Raw genomic sequence first — 13416 nt, 5'->3', positions numbered from 1 at the left:
TCAAGATAAGCATTCTGAAGGAGGTAGTGAGTCTGGTGCCTGGCAACAACACTAAAGAATGTCTTCATTTCTACACTCCACTAAAGTGTAATTAAAGGAAACAGAATCCACCTGACCACAATATGAGTGTTACAGAAAAATGTCTGAATACTTATATTAACAAGATATTTATTTTTTAAATTTTTTAACAAATTTGCAAACCTTTCCTGAAAAACATACATTCAATATGTTTTTATGGGTTAATGGAGGTTAGAGTGATGAGAAAAATTGCATATTTATAAGTTTAAAATGACATCTACAACAAAGTGTGCAGAAAGTGAAGGGTTCTGAATACTTAATGAATGTACTATATTTGTATCTGGCACATAACCTAAATTAAATGGACATCTGAGACGTGCAAAAAAATTTTTTTTTAATTCCCAAATTCCTTTTAGTACTGTATAAAGATTCAATTTGTGTCAGTGTCACACTTACAGGATTGGGTCAGGGGGCATAAAGAATGAAAATTAAACCGATTTACTCTGTGCAGTTCTGTACCATAAATTTAAATAATGTTCGAAGAAGTGTATCCAAAGAGTTGAAATGTATAATATAACCTTTTCATCCAATTTAATAGTGTACTCTTATAGTTCATCATTAACAGAAATACACAATATACATTGCCTTTTGAAATATCTGAACATTCAGTAAAAAATCTCCTTGTTATTTCTTATGCAAACTTGCACAGTATCAAACATTTTCAGAGAAGTTACTTAGAACTAATGAACAATATTTTTGAATATCAAATAGGAAAAATCTTACCAATTTTAATTATGTTGGTTACAGTTACTATAATTATTCTCCCATTTTCCAGGATTGTTTTATTGCTAGGTACAATATATTCAGTAAAATAATTTCTTTATTTATCATGCTTCTGCTGTACACATCAGGCTTTTTCTTGTAGATTATGAATATACAATTTCTCGGTTAACATTCCATATGAATTTGAAGAGAAAGTGTATAGCTTTCCGCAAAAATATCTGATTTAACCATTTAAAAGGGTAATTTGCTATATACCCAATGCTATTATTCTAGTCTTTTGTCGTGTAGAGTAGAAAACAAAGTAAGAAACAGGATAGCCTATGACAAAATCCTTACAAGCTTTCTTAATTTTTTATTAAATCTTTCCATATTTATGGAGTATGATTTGTTAATTCAAACAAAAAGCCATATAATCCATTTTAAATAAAGGTTGTTGTCTAGGGATAATGTAATAATTAACTGTAATATTATAGTATTTAATACAGGTGAGAAAATGGAGGCAAAAATAGTGACACCTAACATTAAGTTAAATGACAGTGCTTAATGTGCATGTATTGGTTGTCAGTTGTTTTTCAGTATGTATGTTGTAAATAATTCAGTAATTTTTAACAATAGCTGATTGTAACAAGACCTGGATGCACCAACTAGGAATGTGTAGATTTCTCTTCAAATGTTACTCTAGGCTGAGGTCTATATTTTGTAAATATCCTATGCCTTTAATTTTCCATATTTTGTTTTAATAGTGTACATTGTCAGAATCAGCCCATTGTAAGGCACACTTATACATGCACACAGACTGTCCACCCACACGCATACTCACCGGTTTAGAATTTTCAGTCAATGTAACCTGCACGTTATAACTGGTATAGAAAGATAACTGGAGTAACGTGTATAAAACATTACACAGACTTGGAGAAACTCAGGACTGTGACCTAGGGCTGTGGAAATGTAAGGCAATAGAATACCAGTGACCATCATTTAGTTTTGTGGTTGCTTTCAGATTCATGTGCTTTTTCAGATTTTGGTAAGAATTTATCAGCATTGTTCTAGGTCAAGTCAATCGGGCATCTATTTTCTGTTGGATGTTTCAATATATGTTAACAACCATTTTATAATGGGACTTCAGTTCACATAGCACTCCACACTGGATATGTGGTTGGGTTTAAGTGTTGATTATAATTCAGTTCATTTTAACAGTTATTTGTAAATTTAGTGATTATAGTTTTGAGTGGAGTATGTTTATCAAGTGCACAACTCTCATAATCTAAAGAAGCTCACAAACACCATTGATGGTAATTTGTATATTATACTTATAAATCTAGAACTATTGCAATATTGGGGAATTAATTACTCCAAAATGCAACACCTTGTTCTTCTGTTTGGCTGTATTCAGGATTGTTTTGCTGCATTACCAAAATACTGTATGTCTCAAAGGGTTCTTCTGTTTCAGATGACAGAGCATTTGTCCCTTCATCTTTTTTCATCTTTCAATCTGTTAACTACAACAACCATACTGTTTGGTCAGCAGCATCAACCAAATCTCATAGAAAAATGTCCCCTATAGGAATTTGTGTAACAAATGTATTTCTTTGTCCTATAAGTCAGCTTTGTATGTTTCAAATAGTAAGTGCAGCAAAATCTTGGTTACATGATTTTTCCTACTTACTACAAAACATAACACACAGAATGCAATTAAAACAGTAAGTTAACAATAGCTGTTTTATTTAAGTGATAACTTGTTTCAGGCAAATATCCAGTAGGAAGAAAGTAATTTGTCTCAGTTTAGCACAGTATAGAATGATGAAGTGAGTACCTTTAAAATAAGGTTACTGCATTGAATTTTCTCTGACATTTGCCTAATTAGAAAAACATATATAAGAAAATAATTAGTAACTGTAGAAAATTTAAAAGCCTAAACATACTGCCTCAATTTATTATATATGGGTAAAAACGAAAAGCATATGTATTCATTTCAGTATTGTAATGGTTACAATTTTAAATTTTACATGTGTAAATTGCAATTGATTTTTTTGGAATAATTATATTTTTATTTACAGAAAACTTCTGAGGAGCAAAGCATTTTTGAACAAGAAAGAATAGCACATGCTAAGCAAATTATGAAGCCTTTCATTCTGAGGAGAGTCAAGAGGGAGGTATGAATTTATGCCTTTAGATATTTTATTTTAAAATTCAGTAGTCTGTTTATATAACCTTATTTACTATTTTCTCCAACACAAAAATGGTAGGTTTGTAAAGTTAAAGAAAATTTGAAATAAGTAATCTATTTTAGTATATGTGCCTATTAGAGAGAAAAAAAGAAGTAACACTTAAAGGATGACTGGTAAGAGTTCAACTTAACATAAATCCCAATTTGTATTTTCAAAATGTTAGCTTTATTTTCACTTTAGTTGGTTATGGGATAAGTTTTAGTTAGAGGTATGGACAAAATTATGTAATGATTATGAAGGTCTAGAAGCTGAAGTAGGAGAGTGCAAGAAGTAAAAAACCTATAAAGAATGACTTAAGAACATTTGTTAGGCAGAATGCCCCTACAGTTTTTTTCCCCTGTTCATCCTAACCAACTCACCTTATCACTAGTCATTTATCTTCCTTATGTATGTGTGTATTTTTTGTGTTTGTATGCTATTTGTCTAATTTTAATTTGTTTTTCTTTTCATATAACTACTTCTTTGAAATCTTGTAAAGCACTTAAAGCTACATCATTTGTATGAAAATTTGCTATAGAGATATGTTGTTGTTTTGGAAACACTGGTAACAGAATCAACAGGTGTGAAGTCAGAAGTGATGAAAAATGCCAGAAGCATTCTTCAGTTGGATAATGTGATTGCTAAGTCACAATTGAACATGCTGGTGGAATGGCAGTTAAGGAAAATCGGAGGTACTATAATGTGGCTGAAGACAATGGCCAAATGGTGACGGTAATATGTGAAGCAAAGTGAAATGCTAGAAAAGCACATACAAGTAGCTAAGAGACAAGAGTTTGCAACTGACCTGCAGAATGAGGAAGGAAAGCGAAATGTGTTCCAGATCACAAAGCAGATGGTGAAGGTATTACTTGAAAAGTGTTGAGACTTGCCATCATTGCAGGGAAACATTTATGAAAGCTGTGCTAGGTATGTTCTGTTCTGTAGGAGTGAGACATAGCCAACGAAGTCATAACTGTAAAGAACAGAGATGAGTATGATTAGGTGCATGTGTAAAGTGTGTTACAGTGAAGGCGAATGCTGAATTTCAGAGAACACTAGAAATGTTGTGACGAGAACAGGTCATTCAGCCAAATGAGCTTGTAAATCTTATTTATCTAGATTGCCATAATAGTGTCAAGTAAAGATTTGAAGGTCCTACTCTCTACCACACTAATTGGTAATTTATTTGAGAGTGAAGAGAAACTTTCTAACATTTGTGCGAAATCAGCCCATGAAAAGATTCCAACTTTGTCCACGTATTTGTGTTCTAGAATTTATTCTACAGTAACAACTGGGATCTATTTTACCAATTCTTTTCATAATTTTAAACACTTTAAAGCATGTTCCCTCTTAATCTCTATTTGCTTAAACTGAAAAGGTATAACTCCTTCAGTCTCTCACAGATCATACTGCATAGTCGTGGGATCAGCCTAGTCGCTCTTCTCTGAATTTTTTTTTTTTGTAATTCGAAAGAACAAAATATAATTCAGTAGTCCAAGCGAGGCAGCACTACTTCTTTATATAACTTAACCATATTCACCTTTGACTTGTATATCACAAGATGTGGAGTACAACATAACACCTTATTATCATTTTTTTATGGCTTTTATACACTTCCTGGATTTAGATAGTGGTAAGTCCATTTTGACTCCTTGGTCCTCCTTATAAGGTGTACTGTGAAATTTCAGATCCTCGTTGTGTATTCAAATCTAAAATTTTAACTTCCTAAATGTAATACTTATATTGAACTTCATCAACTGCAAATTTGTCCAAACCTATGTGCCACCCAAATCCCTCTGTAACAAAGTAGAATGAGCTAAACTATCTGCCCTATCATACTTAACCTGCTTATTGATGATATTCTTGACCAGATCATTTTATATTCATATATTTATATATATCTTCCCCCACAGCCTGCACTACTCACTGTTCACCTTGCGTTTCTGCCGCTCGCGTTGTGAAGAAGGGGGCTGAATGCATCCCAAGGAAACCTCCTCTTAAACGGTGATAGAATGGGAAACAAATATAGTTTTTTTTTTTCTTTCTTTAACCTCCTCTTTGCCCGACCAGCTGCTGGTTGCTGCTGCCGTGCCACGTGATCTGCATCTTGCGCGGTGCTTCGAACATTTAAAAGCCTGTACAGCAGCTGTCCTTTTGTCTCACTGTCTTGTCTCTCTTCTCCCCCATACATCCTCTGCTCCTGTTGGGGTTCCTGCTCCCAAGGCGCCCCCATGAAGAGGAAGATTTTCTATTCTCCGACTACACACGGAGCTCGATTCACTCCTCAAAGAGACTTATGTTTGTTTGAAGTGTTTGAATATGTATGGAATATGTAAGGACATGATTTCAGTTATAAGAAACAGCATTGGTGATATGAAATATTAAAGTGTCAGCCAGTTAGTTACCTTTACCAAAAAGTCAGTCATCACATACAACACCATCAGCAAGTTGTCAGTCAAAGCTTCTTTGCCTCAAAAGTAAACGAGTTGTGCGTTGATCTTTTTCATCAGAGATGACTTGTACGTTAATTAGTGCTGGGCGGTATATCGGTTCATACCAAAAAACGTTTTTTATTTTTTTTATGACAAGGATTTTTCTTATACCGCAACACCGGTTTAAATTGCCTAAACGACATTCGGAACGTGGCGCAGCGGGAAATTGTTCAAGTGGGGACCTTTTTCGCTGCTACACCGCTAAACACAGATTTGTTGCACAGGGGCTCTTTTTCACTGCTACTCCACTAAATAGGTAGTGGTAGTGTAGGTATTGCGCGGTGAAAATGGACAGAGAACATTCGAAACTGAAGCTGACGATAAAGTTGAACATAATGACACAAAAGAACTTTTGCCGAAAAAAAGGAATCACGTCCGTTTCCTGGAGATACTGTGGTTTTAAAAGGTCGGATGTGGACCATTATGTTCAAATGTGTAAATACTGTTTCTATACTACTGGATAATACTGCAAGCCAAGTTGTACTTGTTTTATTTGTTTTCAATACAGTGTAATTTACCTGGGTACTGTATAATAGTGTGATGACATGTTGACTTTATTCTCGAAATTTGTCATTAAAGTAGAACATTGTAAACTAAACTTCATCATAAAATGAATATTTAATTTACTAGATTTTCTCAAACCCCATCATAAGTTATATAGCACATTAAATGCTTTGTGTTAAGTGTTCCCCGAGCTTCTTAAACTGACTTCCTCTTGCACTAAGAGGAGGCGCCGGCAGCGATCGCCACACACAATACATTCACTTCATGATATTCCTGCTCTCTGAACATTTAGAATGCTAAGGTAAATACTTGATATAATTTTCATGGTGAAATGCATTAAAGCATGCATTAATCATGTGGGGGCACGGCGGCGTGGGGGTTGCACTGCTGCCTCACAGCAAAGGTGTCTCGGACCCTGCCTTGCATTTGCATGTTTTTCTGGTGGGTTTACTCGGCGTGTTTCAGTTTCCTTTCAAAGTCATGTAGGATGTGGGGTTTTGTTATGCTATATTGACCCTGCTATTGTATGTTTCGCTCGTATTCACCCTGCGATGTACTGGCGACTCGTTCAGGGATGGGCGCAACCCTGAATGGATGGCATAATTAAACATGTATAACGAAGATATTTTTAAAGTTCTGAACACTCCGTGGGCTAAGTTTATAACTAGTTTTAATTTCACAAAGACGTTTATCGTGTGGTGATTGGTTATGTGGAGAAAGAAAAAGGAAGGATAGGAACTGGGGGTTTTGGTACGTCAGATAGAGACAGCACGCGTGCAATAAAGAAAGCCCGCTCAGAAGAACATGCATTGAATTCTGTGTTCGTGTCTCCGACCACCAGATCACAAACCCAACATTTACACAATATTTAAGTTGAACCTGTGCGATACCCATTCATACATCCAGTTTTTTGGAGCTTCGTCACACCTGCCATAAAGTTCTCAACACTGAACATACACCTGGGGACCCCTTACTGCGAGGGAGCAGCACTACCGCCACACTACTGTGTATGTTTAATACCTGCTTTAATGCATTTCATCATGAAAATGATATCAAGTATTTATCTTAGCATTGTAAATTTTCAGAAAGCAAGAATATAATGAAGTGAATGGATTCTGTGCGGTGATCGCTGTCTCATCTTAGTGCGGAGGAAGTCAGTTTAGGAAGCGTAGTGATTAACAACTGGGTTGGGGAACACTTAACACAAAGCATTTAATGTGCTGCATTAACTTATGACGGGGTTTGACAAAATCTAGTAAATTAAACATTGATTTTAGGAAGAAGTTTAGTTTACGACATTCTACTTTAATTATGAAGTAAACTATGAGAATAAAGTGGAAATGTCGACTTTATTCTCGACATATAGTTTGTTTTTTTCTTCCCTGTGTCCGTATTTTTTTTTTCTTCACCATGGCCCTAATATGATTCCGTACGGCTATACCACAAATAGCATTATAAATGCAAGTTGCAGTTTTATTATGTATGCATATAGATTAGCTTGAAGCAAGGTCCATATTAATGCAGTTTGCCTAAATGATGGTTTAGTTGGTAAAGATGTCATCACCAAGTTGCACTTGTTTTATTTTATTTTAATTTGGTGAATACTGTGTAAATCACCTGGGCTTGAAGCCTTGAAGTAATAGTGCAACTATCAGTAATAATACTATTATTTATTTTATTGTTATTATTTATTAGTTTAAATATTATGCAGTTTAATGATGGTAAAGTTGTTTAAAAAGTCACTTTAACGTTTCAGTGGACAGAGATTGCTAACATTAACAGAAAGTGTAGTTGGTTTACAAAAAATATTTACTATTTATTCCTTTTCTAAGACATGTTCAGTGCAGTACAACTTTTGACAAGCACTTCTGGATATTTTACTAAGTCTGAATGCCTCTTTGGATGGTTGAAAATATGTTGTCAAAATTATAGTTTAAGTTTTTGAAAAATTTGTTCAATAAAAAGGTTCTATATTTTGACTGCATCTGTCATGCAACGTGATTCCTTCTCTTCATTAGTGCCACCCCCTTGAAAACTATCACTTTATGGGGCCATTCAAGCCTGTATTAATACTTGTGTGCACATTAAAATGTTTTTTTTTGTACAATGTACAGTGCTGTTGACAGTGGACTAGGTTATTCTTAGCCAGTAATTGCAGTGGAAAATGTGGTTAACATCCACTCATGCATGGGGAAAAAAATACCGTTGAATACCGTGAAACCGGGATAATTTAGAAAAATACTGTGATGTAGAATTTTGGTCATACCGCCCACCCCTAACGTTAATGAAATGAAACTCTGTAAGGTTGACAAAAGCAGCTTCACTCTAAGTGACCTTAATGCAATAAGAGTGCAGTCAATTGTCCTGATTACATTAGGGATACTAGACATTGCTGTTGATTGTGTTTTTATGTTGGCTTGTACACCCATGCTATACAGAATTCTGTTGGGAAATGGCTTCTAGCACAATGGGCATGAAAGAGTTGAAGCTTGGCTGAGATATTCTTGATCTTTTGACCATATTCCTCTAATAGGTACCAGAAAGCCAACAGTTGTTAAAGCTTTAATGTATAGCTGTGCTACTGATTTATTTAACTGAATAGTGTATGTGCTCTTCTTTGTGTATACAGTAGGTGCTTAGTTTATTAGTTTTGTTTCGATTATTTTTTTAGTATGTCCTTCATGATCCATTTTGGAGCTGGATAAAGTAGGTGGGAGGGTTTTTTTTTTTTCCTGTTTTGGTCTTTGATTTGGAAACCTCTGTACATATTATAACACCTGCACTGATTTGTTTCATTTTAGAAGTGCCTTTGCATTGGACTTTGCAAGACATTTCTTTGTAAAATAGTATGGACACTGCTGGAATAAAACAGATTTTAAATATTTTTTTTAGCATGAGTCTCTCTTACTCCATCCCTTGGTTGCTCAGTACGGTCTACTGACACCCCAAGCCGGGCTGTCACAATTACACAATCCAAATATGTTTGTTTTGAAAGTTTCATTAAAATTCAAAGCAAGTAGTTCATGCAGAAATAGAGAAAAAAATGATTACAAAGACAAGTTCTTGTTTTAAGAAAGTTCTGTTTAAGGCTTATTTGTCTTGTTTCATTCCTCCCTAAGTTTTATATACAGTTATATTACATGTAGAACGTTCAGAAAACTGAATGCCAATATCCTATTTGCAAACTATTCCAAAAGTCCATGCTTCTAGGTGTGTGACTATTTCTAACAACTAACTTAACACGCTGTTATACAGATATAGCTAAGTAACTTATATTTCATATTAACTTACAGGAGGTAAAAGACTATACCATAATGTAAATAACTATGAGAAACTGATACACTATTGAAATTAGGCAGATGCTTATGTGAATTTAACATTAGCATTAACCTTCTAGGATTGGCTCTTACACACACATTATAATAACAGCTCAGTGATATTAATTATGTGTGTGAGTTGTCAATTAGCTGGTTTGGCTGTATTTCCATAATTTATCAAGGGTGTCATCATTTTGAAATGTTGAGTACTGATAGTTCAGAGTTACTATAAATATGTATAAGTTCTACTATCAAGTGTTCTTCTGGGCGTCGTTTTATGCTTAAACGAGTTTTAAAAATGTGACCCTGGTCTGTAAACCGATGACCTCTTCCTGTTAAGGTCTGTTCTTTTTTTAATACTGCATCACCGAAAGGAGTGGTGAACGTATTGTGCATGACTTTCTTCCAGGTTTTGATCTTCCACTCTAAGGACAGAAATAGAAATTAAGTCAAAGACTGTGCAATACTCTGAGTCTCAGCCTAGCCTCACCCAGTGCTCCTTTAAATTGATCTCCAGAAGATACTCACTATTGTATTATGCATGTCAGTGACTAATAAATGACGTTTCAGTTTGTTTTTGTACTATTATTTTTAACAGACAATAAGCTTAGAATTTTTAAAAAGCACATGAAAAACATAGTCAAACATTTAATTACAACGGTAATTAAGATGATAAAAAATAAAATGAAAAAAGTTTAAATTCTTTTCAAAATCATTCTAAAAGTGATGTCTTTGAGTTTTCCCATCCTAACAAAGGGATTCATATTCATGGCACCCAAACACACTGTATGTCTTGCCAATATCTTTTATTCATGGCTGTAGTTGGCAGCTGTATTAAGAAATAAACCATAATTGATATTGTTGTTGTATATGTTTTAACTATGCTATTAATCATGACATGAACTTAACATTTTAAGATCCTTCTTGATTTGGTTTTGTCAGTCTGTGGTGCTTTACCTAGATGGTATCGAGGAATCCTTTTGTCATATCAGTGACTCATGTATATGCTTGAGCTAGAATTTACTATCACTTAGGTGCTTTTGATCGCAAAAAAGACTTGCATTAGCACTTTTTTATATTTGCACATGAAAGTATTGTATTTAGGTTTACTTGCATTCATTAATAATTTGAACCATTTGCATTATTTGTTCAATTTTGATTAATACACACATCCACTGTATTAATATTTTATCTTCCAGGTTTTGGATCAGCTTCCAGCAAAAGAAGAAATAATAAAGTTTTGTCCTATGTCAAAAAGTCAGGAAAACCTGTATGGCTCCATTTTTGACCAATTGAAGAAATCTGACAAGGGTGACAGTATGAGACTTTTCTTGTGCTTGATATATATATATATATATATATATAGAAAGGGTACTATTTCTAGAAATACTAATATGTTCTGTTGAGTTTTGAAATAGTGATGTTTTCACATACTGTCTCTTCAGTACTGTTTATTGGTGCGGTGTTTCAAAAAACTTTTCATGCATAAATAATCACCCAACTTTTTGGATCAACATTTTGTATTGCATCACATGTAAATCACTAGAGCACATGTGGCTTACTGTTTATATTTCCTCTTTTTTCACTATAAGGTTCTGAGGACTGAAACTTTAACTGTGATTAATGCAGCTGTAAATATTTAAAGACAGATTTCCCAACTACGCATAGTATGGTGATGATTTTGTTTTCTTTTCAAAATAAATTACAGTGAAGGGGTCATACAGGGGAAAGAGTTGTGGTAGGCTTCAGGCAAGATCGCCTGAAGAAGGGGCGTGAGTTGCCTCAAAAGCTTGCATATTGTAATCTTTTTAGTTAGCCAATAAAAGGTGTAATTTTGCTTTACTTCTCACTATACTCATAATGGATAACACGGTACAACACCCTAGTACTATACTCATTTTTAAGAGTTTCTCATGGCACAAAATTCTGCAAACTGCTTTCTTCTTCAACAAATTCAAAAACATTGACTTTGACAGTCGTGATGATTAGCAGTTTTATGTTCTAAGTTAACAGGTATATGATAACAGATATATGAGTGCAGACTACAGAGAAGGGAAATTCTGATCATTTTTTGGAAGGAAAAATTCAATTTTTTTGATTGTTACATGATGTTTTACTGCAAGAACATCTTTTAAATGTTGAGGGAAAAAATGGTACAGGAGCAAGTGTGTTTGAATAATACCATACTTTGAATAATTTATTTTATCAGTTTGTTACAAGAAGAAGATGTTACAGGTTAGAGTGGATGGTTACCCCACTTGAACTAATTCAGACCAGGAAAGTTCCATATGCCATGTTTACATATTGTGAAGTACCACATTTAGGTTTTAATTCTTTTACTGGTGCAAAGTGTTGCCCACAAATGTTGCTTATATATGGTAAGAAAAGATGAGTTTCATTCTCTGTTTGGCACAAAAATAGTATTTATACATCATTCAATTCCCCCAACCTACAACCATGAAGATGATCTGCAGTCACACTATAAATTAAAAAATAACTCAGTCAAATTTTATACTGTGTAAATTGGCAAGCTGTTTCTTGTGTACTTAGAGACTGATGCAGTTTTCAGACTTGCAATTAAAAATATTTAACAAAAAATGATGTTTTAGGTGGAAATAAAATTAATAGTAGCTATGTCGGATTTACTGACCACATGACCTGTCAACTTGCATGCACATTGAAATTCAATTATGTTAGAACATTAGGACAATCTAGACAAGAAGAGCAAAGCTCACCAGTCCTATCCACTCAATTCTTTAAAAAAAAAAAAAAAAAAAGGTCTAGTTTTAAAACTCATTTTAAAATAACAGTTTCGTTCCGCTATACTAATTCCCTTCATAATTTGAAACACTTCAATAATGTCTCCTCTTAATTTTCTTTTAATTAAACTGAAAATGCTCAGTTCTTTTAATCTTTCTTCATAATTCATCTCTTGTAGCCCTGGAATCAGTCTAGTTGCTTTTCTTTGGACTTTTACAACACTGCTATGTCCTTTTTGTAGCCTGGAGACTAAAACTGTATACAGTACTCCAGATGAGGCTTCACCAATGCGTTATAAAGTTTGAACATAACCTCCTTGGACTTGTAGCATAGTTTATTATTAAAAGACACCCTAAACAATACATGTCAAAGTTTTAGATTTCTACCAGTTATAAAAGTCATAGTGCAGCTGGTGCCTAGCCATGTTCAAACATGCCCTTGTAATTACAGTAAATGGCAGCCCACCCACACCTTAAATCTATAGAAAATGTGTTTAATGATCATTTCATATTCTGTACAAACTGTGTTGTTTACTGTGAAGCCATAACTGCTTATGGGCTCTCAGTTGGATTGATTACCATGTTTTGTTTTTGTTATAGAGAAACAATTGTGCAATGTAATGATGCAGCTTCGGAAAATGGCAAATCACCCTTTACTTCATCGCCAATATTACACAGAAGAGAAGTTAAAACAGATGTCTAAACTGATGCTTGAGGTAATATTGCATATATATCGCTCCATCTTTTTATTTCATGCACTTTTTGGGAAAATTCTATGCATGGGGATATACAACTGTGATTATCTGTTTTCTTGTTTTTTGTTTATTTACTCCCTGTAAGCTGCCCGGTGAATATTGTAAAGATTAAAAGTGTACAGTTAATTTATTATTTCAGTAAAAATTATATAAGACCTGTTTGAGATATATATATATATATATCATGTATATATACCCAACCCGCTATATCCTAAATACATGAGCCAATCCCTGCCAACACAGGGCACAAGACAGGAAACAAACCCCGGGCAAGGTGCCAGCCCACCGCAGGGCGCACACACCCACACACCAGAGACAATTTAGAATCGCCAATGCACCTAACCTGCATGTCTTTGGACTGTGGGAGGAAACCAAAGATATGTGTATATGTAGATATGTATATATGTATATATATGTTTACATAACCTCTTTAACATACTTTTTTTTTAAATTTTGCTAGTATATATATATATATATATATAAATATATATACACACACATATATATATATCGCAGGTCGCACACACTACTGGTTAAGTGTATGTGTCAGGGGCGATCATCAAGAGACGCTGGTTTATCAT

General features: G+C 34.2%; 1 protein-coding gene across 5 annotated transcripts in view; it reads left to right on the top strand.

The window, feature by feature from the left end:
* The window catches only part of smarcad1a (SWI/SNF-related, matrix-associated actin-dependent regulator of chromatin, subfamily a, containing DEAD/H box 1 a), a 275401-nt gene that overhangs the window by 185039 nt on the left and 76946 nt on the right, over positions 1 to 13416 (top strand). For 4 of the 5 annotated variants that reach the window (XM_051927737.1, XM_051927735.1, XM_051927738.1 and 1 more), the window contains 3 exons: positions 2859 to 2954; positions 10521 to 10638; positions 12681 to 12796. In XM_051927737.1, coding sequence (XP_051783697.1) covers positions 2859 to 2954; positions 10521 to 10638; positions 12681 to 12796 — 330 coding nt within the window. The remainder of the gene's footprint in view (positions 1 to 2858; positions 2955 to 10520; positions 10639 to 12680; positions 12797 to 13416) is intronic. The other variant, XM_051927736.1, reaches the window with a different exon arrangement.

This window comes from Erpetoichthys calabaricus, chromosome 5 (genome assembly GCF_900747795.2).
Source record: "Erpetoichthys calabaricus chromosome 5, fErpCal1.3, whole genome shotgun sequence".
Classification (NCBI taxonomy): Eukaryota; Metazoa; Chordata; class Cladistia; order Polypteriformes; family Polypteridae; genus Erpetoichthys; species Erpetoichthys calabaricus.
The sequence above is the reverse complement of the archived record's forward strand: the minus strand, read 5'-3'. Positions and strand labels throughout refer to the sequence as shown.